The sequence below is a fragment of the Triturus cristatus genome, chromosome 4_2, assembly GCF_964204655.1.
Source record: "Triturus cristatus chromosome 4_2, aTriCri1.1, whole genome shotgun sequence".
Classification (NCBI taxonomy): Eukaryota; Metazoa; Chordata; class Amphibia; order Caudata; family Salamandridae; genus Triturus; species Triturus cristatus.
The window spans coordinates 566741791-566763297 of record NC_140586.1 but is presented as its reverse complement, the minus strand read 5'-3'; the positions used below and the strand labels follow the sequence as shown (position 1 = coordinate 566763297).

At 42.5% G+C, this 21507-nt stretch overlaps 1 protein-coding gene across 2 annotated transcripts in view; it reads right to left on the bottom strand.

Moving 5' to 3' along the window:
* LOC146834706 (fibronectin type III domain-containing protein 7-like) overlaps positions 1-21507 on the bottom strand; it is a 56485-nt gene that overhangs the window by 13012 nt on the left and 21966 nt on the right. The window contains exons 9-13 of one of the 2 annotated variants that reach the window (XM_085602221.1): positions 21154-21408; positions 19123-19377; positions 16134-16394; positions 10327-10356; positions 683-753 (exon numbers count right to left, since the gene is read on the bottom strand). In XM_085602221.1, coding sequence (XP_085458347.1) covers positions 722-753; positions 10327-10356; positions 16134-16394; positions 19123-19377; positions 21154-21408 — 833 coding nt within the window. In that variant the 3' untranslated portion in view covers positions 683-721. The remainder of the gene's footprint in view (positions 1-682; positions 754-10326; positions 10357-16133; positions 16395-19122; positions 19378-21153; positions 21409-21507) is intronic. The other variant, XM_085602222.1, reaches the window with a different exon arrangement.

The window sequence follows — 21507 nt, the reverse complement described above, 5'->3', positions numbered from 1 at the left end:
GTGAAAGTGAAGCCAAAAAAACGAAATTTTGTCTATTATAAATCCGTCCAAACGGTAGCATTCACTGTCGGAAACCTGTCGCCTCCAGTTGGCTGAGCTAGAATTCTAGGCATAGTCATCGACTCTGCTCTTTCTATCACACATCAGGTGGCATCCACCACTAAAGCCTGTTTGTAACATCTACAAGTTTTGCAGAAAATGTTATTTTTCTAACTTTTCTAAGAAGTTATGGCTTGCAATGCGTTTGTGCAGTCGCATCTCTACTTTAGTAATCCCCGTTATTTGGGCCAGTCAAAAACAAATAAAACTGCTTTAATGTATACAGAACATGGCTGCTTGAGGTCTGCCGGACTGAAAAAATGTGAACACGTCCCCTGTTTTCCGCCACCTTCACTGGTTCCAAGTGTCTAAATAGCTCTGCACCCTCGTGAGTAGAAGTTACACTCCCAAAACACTCAATCAAACATCTACATTTGTCTTGCATGGACACGCACTCAAGCGTGCACACACACACTACACAAGGTCCTGACAAAATATGGCAAGAGATGAATGAGAAATAATTCTGTGATGCAGAAATCACTCACAAAACAATAGTGTATTACGGTATACTAAGAAACTTTAACAGAAGCATATGTGTATTGTTCACAGAATTATTAAGTATAAGTAATATAAGTTAATTTACCTGTTTACCTGGACTGATTTTTGCATGAAAATTTGGACGTTAGTCTGCACTTCTCTTCCCCCTGTAAATCACTAAAACAAAACATTTATTTAGCATTAAGAGGTATTTAGTCCAAAACTAATAAGATGTTTTAGAGAAGAAGGATTAAGAACTGTTGAGATCTGAACGTTCACAAAGTACTTCCAATAATGACTTTTGGCAGTCCTGTGACAGATCTGGGAAAAAAATACTTTTAGCAGTCCTGTGCAATATTCAGGAAACAATTACTTTTAACAGCCCTGTGTTAGATCCAGGAAACAATGGCTTTTAGCAGTCCTGTGTCATAATCAGGAAACAACTACTTTTAGTAGTCTTGTGTCAGTAAACAATGACTTTTAGTGGTCTTGTGTCCCTGCAAGGTTTAGCAGTCCTGTGTCACAATCAGGAAACAATTACTTTTAGCAGTCCTGTGTCAGTAAACAATGACTTTTAGCAGTCGTGTGTCCCTGCAATGACTTTTAGCAGTCCTGTGTCATAATCAGGAAACAATGACTTTTAGCAGTCCTGTGTCAGTAAACAATGACTTTTAGCAGTCTTGTGTCCCTGCAATGACTTTTAGCAGTCCTGTGTCATAATCAGGAAACAATGACTTTTGGCAGTCCTGTGTCGTTTCGTTTCGTTAGTCTTTATTATCGATAGATTTCATCAAAAAAGACAATTACAGAGTAAAAAATACAAACAGAATAAATGTTAAGAACAAGTCCAAAGTAACACAATTAGAATAAAATCATGAGTAAACACAGCTCAAAAATCTAGTGCCTCCTATTTCTGATAATCCAGACCCAACCCAAAAATTTGGCCACTGCGACTACGACACATTCACCAGTATCAAATCTCAGAATTCTTAGGGCTTCAAACCCCTGTCTAGTTCCCAATGTGCGACATATAGGTTTAAGCCATTTGGCCCGGGGGGGCAGCATAGGCCGGGCAGACAAAGAATATGTGACCTACTGAATCAGCACAGTCAGTACACCAGCTACAGGAATCACAGGTCACACCCTTCCATTTTTTTGTAAATGATTTAGTTGGTAAGGTGCCAACCCTAAATTGATGGTAAAGTTTCCTGTCGCTGGGCCTGGTAATAATGTCCCAGTAGGCTTCTAAAAGAGGGACTTTTTATGCTCGAAAAACCTGCCTGACAAGGACTCAGCTGAAACTAAGGATAGATGTTTTCGTAGCACCATTGACCAATAAAGGCTTTTAAAATGTTTTTTGGGGGGAAAAGGGTTGGTAGCCGGGTCGGTCCAAAGAATTACCAGTCCCATAGATTCCAAAAGTTGACTAACTTGCCTGAACCAGATGATGTTACCGGCTCCCAAGATGGAACGGACGTCCAGAAATGCCTTTGCATAGGGGCCTAATTCCGGGACCGTCCATAATCTCCTCCAGAAGGCCAATGGTTTAAACCTAGCAATGTCATCAAAAGAATGACAGCCAAGATCCAGCAGGAGCGGTTTCACTGGGGTGGAACAGGGGAGACCCGTAAGCTTCCTAAGAAATTTGTGTTGCGCCTTAACCAGGGGGGAAAGATCGGCAAAACCCCAGAGTTCAGCGCCGTAAAGGATCGCTGAGTTAATCCTTGCATTGTAAATTTTAATGGGAGGGCCTATCAATTTCGACAGGGATTGCTTTTGTTCCTTAACCAAGCACCCGGAGAGCTGGTCAAATTTAAGAGATAGGACATCTATTTGTGGCCTCCAATTCAGCTTATTTTCGAAGACTACAGATAACATTGGTTCGTTCAAGTAAATCATTATTCATAGACACATGGCCTTTCACACATCTCCCTTTGTTAAAGACCATGTATTTGGTTTTGGAAACATTAACTAACAGGTCAAAGTCAGAGCAAAAGTTAGCAAATACATTCAAAGCCACCTGTAGCCCAGACAAAGTCTGGGATAGGAGTAGGGTGTCATCGGCAAACATGAGGAGTGGGATTTTGGTACCACCCAGCATAGGGGCGTCCGTAGATGTAGAAGAAAAATACTGCACGACTCTATTTATGAATAACAGAAATAGAGTGGGCGCAAGGACGCACCCTTGCCTGACGCCCCTACTTACTTTGAATCTATCAGTAACCTGCCCTTGATTCCCCCATCGAACTTGTGCAAAGTTATTTTCATGCAACCTGATGACGATGTTCAAAAGATCAGCAGGCATCCCCAGCTCCGCTAATGCCCCCCAAAGTTTAGTCCTATTGACTAGGTCAAATGCTGACCGAAGATCGACAAAAGCAGCATATAGAGTACCACCACAAAGATAAACCGTTTTCCAGACGATCAGTTGAAACTTGAACGCCTGGTCGATGGTACTAGTGCAGGGTCTGAAACCGGCCTGCAGGGGCGAGATGATATCCTCCTGCTCGATCCAAGACTGGATTCTTGCTAGAATCATTCTTGTAATAATTTTTTGAACAGAATCAATTAAACTAATCGGGCGATAGTTCCCCGGGCAGGAGCGATCACCTTTCTTAAAGATGGGCAGAATCTCAGCGCCCTTCCAAGATTCAGGAATGGCAGCCCCCTTGGCTATAGCAGTTGCCATGAGTGCAATGTAAGGCACCCAATTGCCAAGATCGAATTTGAAGAGATCCGCGGGAACACAGTCTATACCCGGTGCCTTGCCACTAGGCACCTTGGTTAGAGCCATCTCAACCTCTTCACAATCGAATTTAAAATTCAGGGAAGTGGACAAATCCAGAATAGAGGAAGAGGCGATCGCTTCGACCAGATTGGTATCCGAGAACTGAGACTCAAAGTGCGACACCCAGATATCTGGGAGTACATGATTAGAAGGGACCTGCGTACTCGGGGAGTTGCCCCACTTCACGATATGCCAGAACAAAGTTAAGTTCCTTTGTTTACTAGCAGCCAAAAGGTCATTCCAGTGATCATTATCCCAATCTTGTTTGGCCAGAACTTTAGCCTTGCTATAGTCTTTCCTGGCTAGTCTAATAATAGCCTGGTTTTTAGTTTTAATAGCAGATTTCAGTTTGCTATAAGACTCACGGCAAGCTTTATTATACCAAGAATTTGGCTTTGGAGTGAATGATTTCTTGACCTTGCAAGGTTTGGAAAAAAGAGACTTAAGGCCAAAAAATAGATTTTCATGTATGTGAGTAGACTCACCAACGACATCCTCAGGGCTCCGAAGAGACTGTAAGTCTTCTAATGCACAAGAGACTTTTGAGCTGATCTCAGAGAGTACTACACTATCAATGGCAACCCTTTCCCAGCGCACTCTCCGTTGGTTGTTAGTTAGGAGGGCATCGGCAGTCACTATCTCTGATGATTTGTTTCTATGGGCTGGACAAAACAAGAAACTCAGAACTAAGGGATTATGGTCGCTCTCGGGGCGGTCTAGAACCACCATATCGCATAATGTGGACCAAAACTCCACTTTGATTAGGGCATAATAGATTCTACTACTACGACGACGACCATCAGAAAAGGTCTCCTTGCCATTTTTATCGGATGGGGTCCGTCCATTGGCAGCCCTGAAACCACGCTCCATACATAAACTCATCCACTGGATAGCAGATTCGGTCCACCTCTCGATAGGGGGGAGATCAAGAGGTGGGATGTTCAAAATTGCATCCACTTCCAATGTGAGTGAATCCCAAGCAATATGCAGAGGCTCAAAACAACAATTTAAATCACCCACTATTACCACATTAGTACATATATTGACGGGGTCCAAAAACCCATCCAGTTGTAAAAAGGTGTTTGTGCCACGCCCACCTGGAAGGCCCCTGTTATATACATTTATAATCAGGATGTCAGGGTCGTCGTTGAGTTGCAATGAGATGATCAATATGTCGGGGCTATCAATGGCCAATTCGGTGAGTCTGTACTTAAGAGTTTGCCTTACCCATATGCAGAGACCGCCCGAAGGACGGCCCCTTGTTCCACTGGAAGCCCCCTTATAAAAATTTACATACCCAGAAAAATAAATAGGGTCCACAGCCCACGTTTCCTGAAATACAAGGATATCGTGGATAGTTGCCCAAGCAGACCAATCTTCCGTTATTATTTTACTACGGAGACCAGCAATATTCCATGAGGCCAAAGTGAGAGGGGGGGAGCTAGTAAAGTCAACCAGCAGGGGGGCAGGTAGGGAACCCAGAACGGCTGGGTGGGTTACGGTAATACCGGGTCCCATACACTCAATCTCAAGGACACAAGGATCAGTGTGTATAGTTGATGGTCTGTCGATATGCGACAAACGGGTACGAGGTACCGTCTCGATTCTCGATGGATTGGAGTTAACAGGGCTAGTGCCCTGAGGATTATCTAGACACTCCAAAACTGGTAATAAGGAATCAGAATTTCTAAGGGGGACATTTTGTAAAACACGAGCATAGTTGGGATACAAAACACCCGAACCCAAGTGTACCCCCCTTGACCCACCCCAACTTACAAACCCGGAACATTCAGGGCCAGCAGGGGCCTTACTCGCACAACCCAAATTGAGTAGGTTTGATAACGGTCAATCAACCCCTTCTAGAGTATTCAAGGGGGCAAAGAAATTAGACAGTGGGAGATGGAAATCAAATCCGGGCTGACGACGAAAGCCCCTGTTAACCCTTTCCCAACCAGTAGACATGTCACAGGGAACAACACATGGGACAAGAGGGTAGAAGTATGACAAATCCAGCGTACTTATTCCAGTGACACTCGCGGTGTTGGGATGGGAACATATATGACTCACCACCCTTGGGTCCCGAAAGTTAATAATCACACAATCTCCCTCCACTTTCTTAACCCCATTGCCCAACCAGCTCACCCTACGTACAGTCAGGATCTCGGCACATAATCTAGCCGGCAGTGGCCTATTTCCATTTAGCCAGTGAATTACTTTGTTCTTCAGCTCGCTATGGGACTCAATCTTTGCCTGGGGGAGCCTTGGAACACCTACCATGATGACAGTATATGGCAGCGACTCTGGAGGAAGATTAATACATGGGAGTTTTAAGAAAGGACCATCACCCTCAATAATAGGCTGTCTGGTTGAGATATTACTCTTATTAATAACGGCATTTCTAGCTGGTTCATTGGGCGTAACAGTACTAACAGGTGTGTGGGATACTTCCACGACATGATCTTTATGAGCATGGGAATGGGAAGGTACACTAACCAAAGGAGTAATACCATTAGGAACAATCCTCGTTTTATCAGCTATATCAGAGGTTGGTAAAATCTTAGAGCCAGAAGGAGTCACTATAATCTTCTCCAGTAAGGACGTGTTAGTAAGCACCATACTCTCTATTTTCCCAATGGAAGTAGAGAGTCGATTGACTCTCTCATATAACGGTAGGAAGAAAGATTTAAGTAGTTGCTCCACAAGCTCGGAAAAGCCGGAGGGCAGGGAGTTGACATTAGGCAGAGTAGTGGGAGAATGAGATGACATAAGACTCCCAACAACAGGAGGAGTGCTACCAGGCAAATGGGAATGGGGAGCATGACGTGGGTTGGCAGGTTTGGACAATTTAGACACTTTAGACACTTTTGCGCGTCTACCCTTAAAGAGCACTCCCACACGTTTTCTTTTCCCAAGGATAGACTGGGACTTTCTACCCAAGATGGGGTGTCTATGCGTGACTGCTCAATAGTGGGCTGTGAGAGAATAACACTAGTATTTGTGGGTAAGCCACTAGGTTCAGAAATATTTATGATATCGGGGATATTTTCCAGAGAACTCAGTGCTGATATATCCAGCGACCCTTGCACGTTACTAGGTAGCAAGTCGGAAACTGGTTGGGGCTGCCTACATTCGGGGGAAATGGCTGCCATGATGTTACCAAGGGACGATCTCTTAGCTGCGATTTCTAAAGACAGTCTTTTTTCTGTTAAAATAATTTCTTGTTCAAGGACCCGAGCTGCTCTTGTAATAAAGTTATCAAGAGTCCCTGTTACACGACCCCCAATACTACCCTGCACAATCTTCCTACCAGACCTTAAGTAAGTCATCCTCAAGGATAAAGAGCAAGCAATAGGGGGGGGTAGCCAGAGGAAGTGACAATGGACCTAGGAATACAAGGTGATGCAGGTACCAGAAATCACGTTAGGGTAAAACACTAGAATAACATAGCAGCTGCTGCGAACGGCTATCAACCGGATAATAATAAAACATAAACTCACAGTTGCACAAGTATTTGTATCACATAAATAAATAAAAGTCAAACTTGGAGGGGTGGCCCGTCTTGTCCACGAACGGCCTCAAGCGGCCCGCTCTTTGCCCGGTCTTCGCCCCGAGCTACGTCCCGCGCGCGTTCCGCTAGCGCGTTTGGGAGGGGCCTTGATAATGAGTGGGAGGGCAAGAGGGGGCGGGATCGGGAAGAGGAGCCAGGTGTGGCGAATGAATGAGGCGCTGAGCACCGTGGTCCTCGCAGTCCCGAGGTGAGGGATTCAACAGCCTTCGCTCTTGGTACAGCGTAGCGTCCTTGCAGGTCCTCTCAAATCGTAGGTCACAAGCAGAATGAAAACCCAGCCGGTAATGTGCACTGTCGAAGCCTGCGAGCGGCACCCGCGAAGCGGGTGCCGCGAGGCGTTGTATGGGTGATGGAGGCGGGATCGGGAAGAGGAGCCAGGTGTGGTGAATGAATTAGGCGCTGAGCACTGTGGTCCTCGCAGTCCCGAGGCGAGGGATTCAACAGCCTTCCCCCTTGGTACAGCGTAGCGTCCTTGCAGGTCCTCTCAAATCGTAGGTCACAAGCAGAATGAAAACCCAGCCGGTAATGTGCACTGTCGAAGCCTGCGAGCGGCACTTATGCAAAACAATTCCGGGTGCCTCAACTTGCCAACAGTAAATTCTCAAAAAGACAAGCAGTCAGCTTGGGATTAAATCATGCGCCACATTCTAAAGTTCAAACACGCACTGCTATAGATATAAACGACCACCTCTTCCAATGTAAGGTGTAACTCTAAGGAAGAAAATATACTTAATTCAGAAATGCCTCCTAATAATGAAGACTACGAACTTCAACATTCAACCGATAACAAATTGCCCAACGTTCTATATTACTGTGCCTTTTTAATGGAAAACCGCAAACTAATCACTCGGACAAGTCTCCTTCGTGATACCGGCAAAAACCCACCTGTCCTGTGTCATAATCAGGAAACAATGACTTTTAGAAGTCCTGTTTCATAATCAGGAAACAATGACTTTTAGCATTCCTGTTTCATAACCAGGAAACAATGACTTTTAGCAGTCCTGTTTCATAATCAGGAAACAATTACTTTTAGCAGTCTTGTGTCAGTAAATGATGGCTTATAGCAAGCAGCCTTTGCCAGAGCCGGGAAACAGTGAAATTTAGCCGTCCTGTATCAGATCCAGGAAACAATGACTTTTAGCAGTCTTGTGTCCCTGCAATGACTTTTAGCAGTCTTGTGTCATAATCAGGAAACAATCAGGAAACAATTACTTTTAGCAGTCCTGTGTCAGTAAACAATGACTTTTAGCAGTCTTGTGTCCCTGCAATGACTTTTAGCAGTCCTGTGTCATAATCAGGAAACAATTAGTTCCAGCAGTCCTGTGTCAGTAAACAATGACTTTTAGTGGTCTTGTGTCCCTGCAAGGACTTTTAGCAGTCCTGTGTCATAATCAGGAAACAATGAGTTTTAGCAGTCCTGTGCCAGAAAACAATGACTTTTAGCAGTCTTGTGTCCCTGCAATGACTTTTAGCAGTCTTGTGTCATAATCAGGAAACAATTACTTTTAGCAGTCCTGTGTCAGTAAACAATTACTTTTAGCAGTCTTGTGTCCCTGCAATGACTTTTAGCGGTCCTCTTTCATAATCAGGAAACAATTACTTTCAGCAGTCCTGTGTCAGTAAACAATGACTTTTAGCGGTCTTGTGTCCCTGCAAGGACTTTTAGCAGTCCTGTGTCATAATCAGGAAACAATGAGTTTTAGCAGTCCTGTGTCATAATCAGGAAACAATGACTTTTAGCAGTCCTGTGTCAGTAAACAATGACTTTTAGCAGTCTTGTGTCCCTGCAATAACTTTTAGCAGTCCTGTATTAGATCCAGTAAGCAATGATTTTAGCAGCCCTGTGTTAGACCCAGGAAAAGATCTATGAGGAAGTCCAGGCCAGGACTCAAGCCCAGTGTTCGATTTGCAGAATAAGTATGCTGAGCATAATGGTGTTATCAGGATTTGTTTTTTGCCGATCATTTTTCTGATAGTTTATTGTTATGCTGTGTTGAATGATTGGCAAGAAACCGAGGGGCACGATTGAAGTTACTGTGTCAGGTGGACAGACACAAGCTGGTCATCCTTTAATAGATTCTACAACATTTTAAATTGCGTGGATCAATATGTAGGACAACGTTTGTGTTTATTTTGCATCCCTTACACAAATAGTTAAAATGTGCTGAAAATTCAATAAAACCTTTTGAACTCAAAAAGGTGCATTTATTTTAGCTTTCTGATCAGGACAAAAAATATGGAAAAAAGTTAACTTCGTAATCATTTTCTATATTGTCTTTTTGTCAATGGGTGATATAGGTTGTCTGTCAACATTTTGGGGGTTCATTCGCGTTTGTTAGTCCTGTGAGCTCCTATCAGTGTTTTTTGCAGCTACTACACAACTAATGGCCATTCAAGAGACCAGCACCTTTTATCATTGAAAATAAATGTAAATCGTATCACCATCTCATGGTAACATTTGATACCAGATTTCAGATCAACAAATTATAGGAATGTGAAGGGCATTTGCGAACAAGTAAGTATGTTAACAGTGCTTAATGGCTGCAAACAGTGTCAGCCCCTCTGCTAAGATGGAGGAGCGGCGCCTCACTGCTTTTTTGCAGTGACACAAAGGGAATATAAAATGATAATTACTTGCGTTATTATCATTTTATTTTCTCCTACTTCCATCCACTTTGCGTTAGGGGCGGGGGAGGGGAGGAGTGGTAGCACCCTCTTAATGTGTGCAGTGACAGCTTGGCCGACCCTCTCGGGCCACCCAAAACAGTCTTGCACACTTTGCATGTTCTCCATGCATGCTTTATTACAGCCTACATGGAGAACATACCCAGGCCCACAGTCAGCGTCTGAGCCCCGAAACACGGCAGTCCGACCAAGCACAATGCTGCTAAGGCAGCATTGTGATTGGCTGACTGGTCGCATGTGTGTGCTTCCAGTAAGGCAGAGCGAGGGAGGACTACGGAGGCGAGGAAGAGGCAAGAAGGTATGTTTTTGTTTTATTTTTTTTATTTCCGCTTTTTTTAGTTTTGCTTTTGTCTTACAGTCAGTGTGATCTCAACATACATGGGATATCACCCTGGACTTCTTGTTCATAATATCAGCTGTTTCAGGGGTTTGTGGCTTGTGATTCTCATCTTAAAAGTTCTCCTTTGTAATATGGCCCAGGAGCAACTCCTGTATCCAAACGCACCCACATTTTAAAGATTTTTATGACTTTTACCACACTCTTCGTCTTCTATGTACTCGAAGGGTTACTACTCAGTAAATGCGAAGGTGTCATATTCTATAAAAGTGCAGCCCCATGGTTTGAAATCAACAACAAGAAAAAGCCGAAAATTAGACCAAAGTTCCTCTATTGCTTTTATATGTAAAATGAGCATTATATTTATCTTACCCATTCCAACAGAACTGCCAGAGCATGTGACTAAAAGGCAATAGAAATAAAAATTATTAATATTTTGCACTGTTAAAAAATTAGTAGAAAAACAGTATTTGTCAATAAAACATCGTGCATATCAGTGGGACTCGCAATTAGTATGATAAATGCATAAAATGTGCAACTCTGGAACTCTGGTGTGGGAGGTGTGAGCAATAGGATAGGGATATGGAATAAGATATCCAACTTATGTTAATCTTTGGCAAGCTATAAACATGAGGCATAATTGTCATTGTCAATGCTGGTAAGTGTGGCTGCTTGAGTAGAGTAGAAAGATGTGTTTCTTGTGGACTACTTGTGAGGCAAGCAGAAGCCTACACAGTCGGAAGTGAACAGGCAGTGTTGAGATGCTTATCATAAGGATAAAGGAGTAGATTTGTACAGTGGTTGACTGTTAGTGAGGTCTGGCGGGCTTGGAGGGTATGGTACCAGAATATTGTAACCAATATATTGTCTGACAGAATTATTGTGTCCTAAATATTGTTTGAAAAAATATAACTTCTGCACCCAATAGGGACATATTTTTGAAAACTATGTTTTCTAACAATATTCTGAGAAACAACTTTAAAGCAGCGAGATGGTTTGAGAAAGATGAAAGGACTAGGAAATCGGCAGACTTTGAAATACGGGTGAAGAAAGTTACATCGCCTAGTTGAGAAGTGAGTCCCAACCAGACTACTCCCAGGACGGGCAGTGAGGCTAAAGCAGAAGAGAGTAAAATATGGTCCTCATGGAATAGTGAAGGATCTTCTCTACCATAAAAAAGTAGTAGTCTTGAAGCCAGACAAGTAAGCAATTACTGAGATTTTGCCTCCTGATGTTGACTGTAGTTTAAGGATGATGAAGTGTGAGATGAGGACGGACTTCTGGGTGTTGAGTAGATGGAAATTAGCGGCTATGCCTGTTGTGTCGATGAAGGTGAAGAAGGACCTCATGTCTTTGCCTAAGGAGATTGTGTTCGTGGAGGCGAGATGGTATGGGAGCTGTGTTGTTTTATGAGCTATCATTGAATAATGTTATATGGTTTCTGTTTTGACAGAGTTCAATATAAGGTATGCAGTGGCATTCAGTGACAAATAGCAGTGAAGCATTTGGTCATTTGATGTTGGAGATATGTGATAAAGGCAGTGATGTAACACAAAATGATAGGGCATCTCCCTGGGAGAATGTGGAAAGGGGCACCTGAGTCTCCCATATCTGACAGATATTCATTGGTCTTTTTTATTTATTTATTTTGAAAGTTTTATACAGCGCGAAGAAGACCCTTGCGGATATCAGAGCGCTTTACAGGGTGAGTGTCTAGGTTGAAAAGTACAGTTAATTGCACATCGGGATAAATGCAAGTCAAAGCACGTATACACATCTTATTGTAAATGCATAGTTATAAGGTACATAACAAAACGTTCCCAGTATATCAGGCAAAGTGTATATATACTATCTAGGATACCTGGATGGACCGTGGGCATAGTAAAGTACAGTAGCTAGGGTACGTTTGGTCTCCTAATTTCTTTAATACATGCTCAGGTGAATTTAGACATGAGGAGCGATTTCACTTCTTTTTTTAAAGATGCAGTAGAGGGATTAAGTCTGGTTTCTGGGGGTAGGGCATTCCAAATGCTGGGCGCCATCCCTGAAAAGGTTCAGTTATATGTTTTCTTCTTGTTGAATCTTTGCGGTTTCAGTAGCAGGTTTTTTGCACTTCTTGAGGATCTGACCCCACACGAGAGCGCCAGTTTCTGTGCCAGATAGCTGGGAGCCTTGTGATGCATGGCTTTATGAGTCATACATGCTATTTTCAAATGAATTCTGGCTTCAAAAGGTAGCCAATTCAAGAATTTTAGGTCCGGGAGATGTGGGAGCTTCTTTTAGAGCCAGTGATGAGTCTCTCTGCAGCATTGATTGATGCTCTTAGAGGGGCTGTTGTAGCTTTGGGCAGGCCACAAAGAGAGACACTCCCATAATCCACTCTTGGGATAACTAGAGCTTGTACTGCCAACTTGAAGTTCTTTCCCGACAGGAAAGGATTCAGCTTCCACAATGTGTTTATCTGAAAGTTTGCTCCTTTTGTTGCGTTGCTGATGTGTTTTTGCATATTGAGGTTTCTGTCAAGTGTTATTCCCAGTGATTTCGCTGAGTCCACGATGATTAGTCGGCCGTTGAGTGCAGTAAGGTGTGTGATCCAGTCTTGCATTATGGGAACTTGGGCGGGAGGAGCGATTAGGAGGAATTCGGTTTTGAGGGCATTTAGTTTGAGATGGTTTTCTGTCAGCCATGTCTGGGATTTTCCGAGAGTTGTGTTAAGCGATTTGATGTCTTCTAGGGTATGGATCTTAAGGTATAGTTGTGTGTCATCAGCGTACATGTGATAGTGCACGTTAGACACTTAGAGAATTTCGGTGAGTGGTTCCATGAACTGAATGAACAGTGTCGGGAATAGTGAAGACCCTTGTGGGACTCCTAAAGTTACTGGGACGGATTTGGACAGGGAGTGGTTGACCTTGAATTGTTGTGATCTGTTTTGGAGGAACGAGGTAAACCAATGTAGCACTGATACCGATAGTCCCATTCTGTGTTGCAGAAAATCTATCAGGTTCTCGTGTTTGACCGTATCAAAGGCTGAGGAAAGGTCTAGCAAGATGAGTAGGCAGGCTCCATTCTGATCTAGGATTTGTAGAGCATCGTCAATTATATGTGTCATGGCTGATTCTGCACTGTGACCTGCTCGGAAACCTGATTGGTATTTGTAAAGTAGCTCAAAGTGATCAATATGTCTTATCGGCTGGAGGTGTACACATTTTTCTAATAGTTTGGCCAAGGTAGGAATGTTGGATATAGGGCGGTAGTTGTTTAAGTCCGTAGGGTCTGCTGTAGGCTTCTTTAGAATGGGGGATACCTGCCCGGCTTTGAGGGTGTCCGGGATGCAACCTTGTTGTAATGAGCTATTTATGATCTTGGTCCAGAGAGGTAGAAGCAGCGGGGTGAAGTCTTTTACAGCGTTTGCGGGGAGAGGATCGGTGAAGTGATGGGCAGGATTCAGGGCAATAAGCATTTTGCGAATAGATTCTTTATTGTAAGTAGCAAAGGATGACCAAGATGCGTCATTTTTCAGATCGAACTTTGATGAGATTTGGTGTGGTGCAATTTGAAGGGATGGGGAATTGTTCATATGTGAGACAGAGTGTGAGATTAGATCGTTGAGAAGGTCCTTCTTAATGCTGTCAGTCTTCTGAGTGAAGAAGGAAGCAAATTCTTCACAATTGGGTTGTGGGTATGATTTATCTTGCGGACGGTGAGGTGCATCCTTATATGAGTTTTGATTAACTCAAAAAATTTATTTGGACAATTTTTTGCCTGATCTAGTTGGTAGCTGAAGAAGTCTGCTTTAGTGCGCTTGATCTTTCTGTAATATGCATTTCTCTTCTTCCTTAGTATCTTGAGGTGATTGGCGGATGGAGCTGAACTCCATGTGCGTTCAGTTGTTCTGAGAGATCGTCTGTCCTCGTTGAGTTTTCCATTGTACCAAGGCTTAGAATCCTTTGTGGAGACTCTCTTTAGTTGAAGGGGGGTTACCTCATTTAGTAACAAGTTCATGGAATTGAGGTAGTGAATGGCGAGATCATGAACTTCGGAAATCCCTTCAGGGGGAAGAAGTAGGTAATAGCTGGAATTTGAGATTATGTTAGGGTTAATGTTTTTCAAATACCTCTTCCATACTTTAGGTCTTGTGGGTTGAACCGAGTTAAGTTTCACTGTTTCATTGATGAAGAAGGTGATAATATGATGATCAGACCAGTCACAAGGATGGATCATCTCTAACTGAACGGAGTCGAATTTAGAAATTATTATATCGAGGATTGTGTAGGGCTGTTACAAATTTGGGTGAGTTCGAGGTCAGCGAGGAAGTTTTTGAGACTATTGACCACTGCATCATTGTGGTCGTTCCAGTGGAGATTGAGGTCTCCTAGAAATATTTGGGTATTTTGATGTCCGGTATTCGAAGAGACAATATCCATGAAGTGTTCGGTAAAGGTGAGGTTGTCACCTGGTGGATGATAGAGGGTGTGTAGAGAGCATACTGGTTTGCCATTACTATTGATGTTGAAGCATATGTATTCGCAAGAAGGGAATACCGGTGATATGGATCTGTTTACTGAAATATTGTTTCGGTGTATGCAGGCAATATCGCCCCCAGTCTTATCAATCCTATCCAGTCTGATGATGTCATAATTTGGGGGTACTAGTATGTCAATGATGGGTGTAGAGGATTCCTTTAGCCAAGTTTCGGTCAAAATTATCAAGTCCGGTTCTTGTGTGAGAATGAGATCAGCTACGTCGGCTGCGTGTCTTGAGGCCGATCTACAGTTTAGGAGTATGCATTTAAGTCGGGGCATGATGAGGGATGAATTAGGTTCCTGGGAACTCGTCTGAGGTTGTTGTCCATGACGCATCTAGGGTTGTGTTTAGTGGGCCTGTGCGGGTTAGGGGGGATAGTTGGGATTGTCGCCATAGTGGGCGGGTGATCTGGGGACATAGTGTTGTGATTCTTGTGAGAGGATTCGTAGGATTGCAATAGACAGAGTAACTCTTTCTCCGAAAGCGGATTAGTGCTACGGATTGGGCGGGATGATTTATTATGAGAAGAAACTGATTTCCAGCTGGGGAGCGAAAATTTCGAAGTGGCTATTGGGTGGGTCAAGTGCCAGTTAGATTTAGACTGTCTTGTAGATCTAGTGTACCTCGGTTGTCTCGACATTGCCTCCTTTAATGCTTGTAGTTCTTCTTTGATTTGACGTAATGAGAGTATGATGTCATCAAGTCTAGTGTCTGGTGCGGGTGGGAGCAGGATTGGAGGCTGTATTATGGGTGTTGGTGACTGTGGTATGGGTGTTGGCTGAATGGGGCCCCTGAAACTTTGGGGCACCTTGAGGGTAGAGGGCTCCCCATGTGCCGCAGGAGCTGCTGGACCCTACATTATGCTGCTGAATAAAGGAGGGACAACAGAACACAATGTGAGTGCCGTCAGGAAATAGGTTGTAGGAACAGGCACAGTAGGATTAGGTTTGAGGGAGCACTGCAGAGACAATGAAAAGGGTTAAAAACAGAACCATGAGTGAAGTCAACTGGTGGAGTGATTGGTCCAGAGTCAGAGAGGTTGTATTACATTTCAATAGGAGTAGTTCTCTCTGTAGGAAGTGAAACAGGAAAGTAACGTGATGTGAAACCAAGACTATACATGGTTTCTTTGGAGATTTTTGAACAACCATATCAAAAGTTACACATCAGTCAAGCGAGTTCAGTAGGCACAGGCCTAGGTGTGGTGAGAAAGTTCAGGATTTGGGAACCACCTGTCTCGAGAGGCTTAAGAAATTGGTAGTAACAAAGTGGGCAACATGTTAAAGAAAAGCGTCTCAAGCATTTTGAAGAAAAGAGGAGGAAGAAGATGGCCATAGTTGATGAGGAAATATTTTTTTTTGATCAGGGGTAATAATGAAAACAATCACGAGACCGATAATGAGGACTGTCTATGATCAGGAAAACTAGATAAAACTCTGAGTAGTGAGTGGAGTGAGGTGGCACAGCGCAATTAATGTACAAATGAAGAAAAATGAACATGTTGATGAATTATTAAGTAATAATCATACATTACTATGAGATTAAACAGGCTATCATAATATCACATAAAAGTAAGAAACCAAAATGGTGGGAGTGGAAGTCAGTGCATCACACGCTCATTCAGACATATTATTCCAGAAATATTTTGTTACCTGAATATATCTTTTTGGGACAGAATGTTAGCTTCAAACCATCATCATCTATTGGTGCAACTACCACGGTGTACACATCCCCGCAGGGTATATTTGTAACATCACAGTAACTGGAATCGAGGCTGGGGGAGCATGTGAAATTGCCTTTCGATCCATAAAGGTCTGCACTATACTGGCCTTGCCCGGCAGAGGCCCGCCAGTTCACTCGTATTCCATTACTGGACAGTCTGTATAGCCTCACACCCAACGGGCAGCAGGCACCTTGAAAACAAAAGAACGACAAGACAATCAGGTGAAGAAATGGGAACCATGTATAAGTTATGGAGCATTAAAATGTACCAAAGGCAAACTGGCCCTAAAGAGTTTTGCCACCTGTCCCAGAATTCTAACTCAACCTCTTACATAGCCCCCTAATAGTGTTAATATGCTAAACTGAACATGAAGAGAACATGTTTAGCCAGAGATAGGAAAACAGTAATAACATCCCCCTTACATTATTGCAGATATACATCAAAATGTAATATTTGACGGAAACCCTGTATTGTTGCTGATGAAATGCTGGTACCAGTTTTTACCCTATTAGGGTTTCTCCTCACATGTTTTGTCCTCTAAGTCTTTTCCTCTCCTCCTTTAGATTTTGCTAAGTTATGTAATTTGCCTTGCTTCCCTTTGTTTCTCTAACAGCCCCTTACTTCATTCATCTCTTTTTAAATCTTTCATGTTTCCTCTATGCTGAAAGCTTTCCAGATCTCTACATATTTTTCTTCTTATGATAGTTAATGACACCATTTCTGTCTTTCTCTGTCCAGGACTAGATATATATTTTCACTCTCTTCATTTTAAACCTAAGACAGATATTCTATTTTTGTTTGGTTCCTCTCCTCATGACCGTCTTACTCCTATGGCTATTGCTTCTCTCTTTCTACTGTCACAAGCAATTAGGGTCAAAGTGTTACTCTTTTTTTCATCTCAATTCACATGTTCTATGTCGCAAACACTTTCAGATTTTAGCATCATATCATTTTTAAAATTTTCCACTTCTTTGACTTTTCATGCTATGAATTATAGTTATCGTTCTTATCTTCTCTCTTTTGGGTAACTGATTTTCCATTATTTTTGCTCTTTCTTAGTCTCACTGCTTAACTCCTTTAACCAACTTCTTGTTCACGTACTTCTCCTTACCCATACCTCTCCGTCAATTGTTTCCTTTCTGTGTATCATGTTTAAGTGTATTTATTTATTTATATAGCGCACTACTACCCGGAGGCGTCTAGGCGCTGACATCACAGGCTCCAGCTATCCACGGGGAATCGAGAGAAGAGAAATAATAACTGCGTAGCTTTAGGCCTGGAGAAGCCAGGTCTTTAAGCTTTTCCCAAACGATATTAGGTCTGGTGAGTTTTTCAGTGAAAGTGGCAGTTGATTCCATAGTCTGGTAGTAATGTAAAAAAAGCCTTTCCATCCTCAGTTGGAAAGTCGTGCCTTGGGAACTTCCACCAGCTGATGGGAGGCAGACCGCAACATTCTTGGAGGAGAGTACCAACAAAAATGGACCATTAGATAGACAGGACCCTGTTTGTGCAGCGCCCTAAAGGCAATGCAAAGGGCCTTAAATGTTATCCTCTTTTCCACTGGAAGCCAGTGAAGAGAATTGGTAGTTTGCAAAGTAGGCGGGCGGCTGAATTTTGCAGGACTTGCAACTTGTAGAGAAGTGCTTTGTTCATACCAATCAAGGGTCCATTGCAGGAGTCCAGCCTAGACAACACTAATCCTGAGACTACTGTTTTCTGTAGGTCGGATGGTATAAAACAGACGATTTTTCTTAAAATGTATTGGATGAACCAGATGGCTGATGTCAATGCATTAACATGATGGGAGAATGAGAGAGTGGTATCAACGATGACTCGCAGGTTCCTGGCCTTTGAGACTGGCGTGGGAAGAGGGCCAAGTTTCCTAGACCTCCAGTCCGAAGACCAATGGGAGACATCCTTGTCAAAGAGAAGAACCTCCGTTTTGTTGAAGTTCAGTTTAAGGCAAACATCATTGTATCATTGGACTCAGCCCCACTGCCTCCTTAACTTTCTTCGCTTAACAAAAGTGGATTCAATTTACGTTTTACGTCCCAAATTAAACTCTCCACTCAGTGGCCCTACAGGCTTTCAATCTCATTTTAATTATTTTTTTACTGCTAGCCCATGAGCCTTAAAATGTCCTCAACCTGCTACCACTCCCCTGCTTTCATTCCTTTGGTCTCCCTCTAAAGGTGTACCTCTAACCTCTTCTTCCCAACTCTACAATGTCGTTCATGATATTTTGTTTATATTTTAATCTATACCATTTTAATTTCATTCTTGAATGTTTTAGTGATTGCACTTTCTAAACACAAAAAATTAGAATGAAATATTCTCACTAAAGGGAACATATTTTACTTTGTGGGGTTGTGACACAGAAAAAGTCCTATTAGTTTTTTTTGTATTAGACCAATTTAGTAGTTTCCTAAATACTTTTTGATGAATTATTATTTTTACAGAAGTCACAGACATATCAAAGTGCATGTCTACATCTATATTTTCTCCCACCATATTCAAAGTGAGCAAATAAGTTAGTTAGTGTAAAATGGCAGAACTGCCTAGAAATCTCTGTGTGACTTACCACTGACATACCATCATTTAAAAACATTAGATCGTCCTGACAGCCTGCTTGCTTACAATGGCCTTGTAGTAGAGTACATGTGTACACAAAGAGTACGGCTGTGCATCACTGTTTAGCACATGATTCACTGTTGTCTAGAAATTGTAACATATTTCTCAATTGCTTAATTGTCTCACGTTGTGCAAATAATTGACTACGCAATATGTGGCAGATAAAGACAACTAAACGTATTATCACTTTAAATTAAAAATTATGAAGAATTTTTTTTAACATGAAGCCTTTCTTAAAGGAACAGAAGGTGGTACAGAACATGTGGACATTGCTTTCCTTTTCTTACTGGAGGAGTAGCCTTGGTACGTGCACACTGACTTGAGCCCTGTTTCGCTGATGGCTTCCAACGACACGGAGTAGTTGCTGCTACACGTGATACAGCCCAGAAGGCAGTGGTTCTGGAGGGTGGTGCACTTAGCCTGGCCTTTTGATGATTCCAGCATTGTCGTGTAGGTCTGTGCACCCAACGCAGTTGACCAGCTGACATTGGTCATGGCCTGAGTAACTTGAACTGCTTGCAGATCAGTAGGGCAGCATGGAGCTTTAGGGGGGAAAAAGAAATCAAATCACTGTTAGCATTATCCAACCAAGCAAAGCATCTGGGCATGTGGTTGCTCTCGAGTAGACAGCTGAATACACATGTTTTTACTATGAGAATATTGTACCAACACACAAAGATTATTGACATTTGAATTAAGATGGCACTTAGTGTCTCACAAGATCATAGTCACACAATAGAAAGTCCACATAGCATAGCTCAATGCCACACACAATGCTCTGTGTCCAGAGCATCTCAGAAATAGATAGCCATGTCATTGATAGTATATTGTCTGATGGCTTCTTACAGGAGCAAGGTTTAAAAGAGAAGAGTTACAATTATTAGATGGTTAGTGGCAGGTCCACAGGGCTACAATATATGAATGAATCGTCGCTGAGATCCGGTGACCCATATCAGTAGGATTTGCCTGAGAAACAGTAAATCTCGATCAACAGAGCAATGATCAAATCACTAGTACAACCCCGCTTTCAGCGGATTTATTCACTCATTCGTCTTTAGTTACAGCAGATGATATGACTTGCTATCATCCATCGAGCAATGTTATCTGCTGACCAGGTGTAAATATATATTTCTAATACCAAAATGCTTCATAGATTGATCAGAAAACGGACCTAATCGCTGTAATCTTTCACCAGTTTTAAGGAGCCTTAGGAGCTCACCCTGCATATTTGTTCTACCTTTCAAGGTATGTCTGCTGGCAATAATATACACATTGGTTGTGTTGAAGATAGATCAAAGGCTGAGTAGCCATGGGATTTTGTGGTAGTGAAGGTTAGAGTGGGGTGGTCTACAAGAGTTTGAGAGGTGTCCAATATGTAAGTGGACTTCTGACGAGGAAGAAAGTGTTGGAAAACTTTCAAGGCTGGCCAAGCCTGACTGGGGGTAATGACCAGGTAATATGCATTGACTCTCTTAGGGGCCAGAGAAAGAAAAATCATGGATCATCAAAAGGGACATATATATTTTCATGCCTGAGGGGAAGGGTGAAGCTTTATAGAAATGAACACTGGGGCTTATTATTGTCAAGTGCTTTGTTTAGTTAAGTTCAAATCACTGTACATAGTACAGTACACAGTTGGGTGCAAACCTCAGAATTATACAGTGGAATTTTGAGATTGGTGAATGCTAAAAAATAGACTGCAGCTAAACAGATTCATTATGGGTTTTTTACGCCCTAAGTCCCACTTAGATGCACTAAAAAATCAATAGAACTTGTTTCACAGCTCCTCATTCAGAAGATCTGAAGATGTTTATGTCTGCAGATGGAGCTTCGAACCACAGAATATCCACCAGTATGGTACATTTTTCGCAGTAGTGAATTTAGGTGTATGAGATAGAACAAGAGCAGGCACAGGGGAATGCCACATCATTTACCCCACCAAATCTGCAAGAAAGAAACTGAAAACTATGTCTGATCAGAGACTCAATCAAGCTCTCTTGACTATGGCACATAATTTATTTCTAGACTCTTGTCTACTGCCAAAATATATCTCGTAAAACTTTTATTGTCTCAGAATACTACTGACATGCAGCTAAAACTTAATAGCCTTTGCTTGAGCACATTGTTTAACCATCTTATAAAAATCTTTGAGAATCACTTCCTAAGCTCTTGATTCAGGAATGATATTGTTGACTCAAAACATATTGTCCTATGGAATTCTATTCCGTCTTCCTGGAGACTCATTACACTTTGCAAGATTGCATTTGTATATATTGTGTTGCAACTGTTTGCTTCATAGATTGACAATGCCCACACACCTGTTTCTAAAGGAACAGCATAGCTGGGTAAACTCAGTCCTGATGGGGAACTCGCCGCAACATGGACCACAAACATGCATCCACAAGGGAGACTGGCCAGTGTGCAGGAGATCCCAGAGCTGGTGCAGTTCCACGTTCCTTCATCCCCTCTTGCAGTCACAAGATACGTGGCATCGTCATTGCTGGACTCCCAGTAGACGTCAAAGGTGGACTTATCAATTGTTGTAATGTTTAATATTTCAGGACTGCAAGGGGCTATAAGAGGTAACACATTTCATTACTTAAAACACATTTATGTGAATAAAATGCTCCAATACAATCAAGCTGTGCAAGTGCATGAAAAGAGATGTGAAA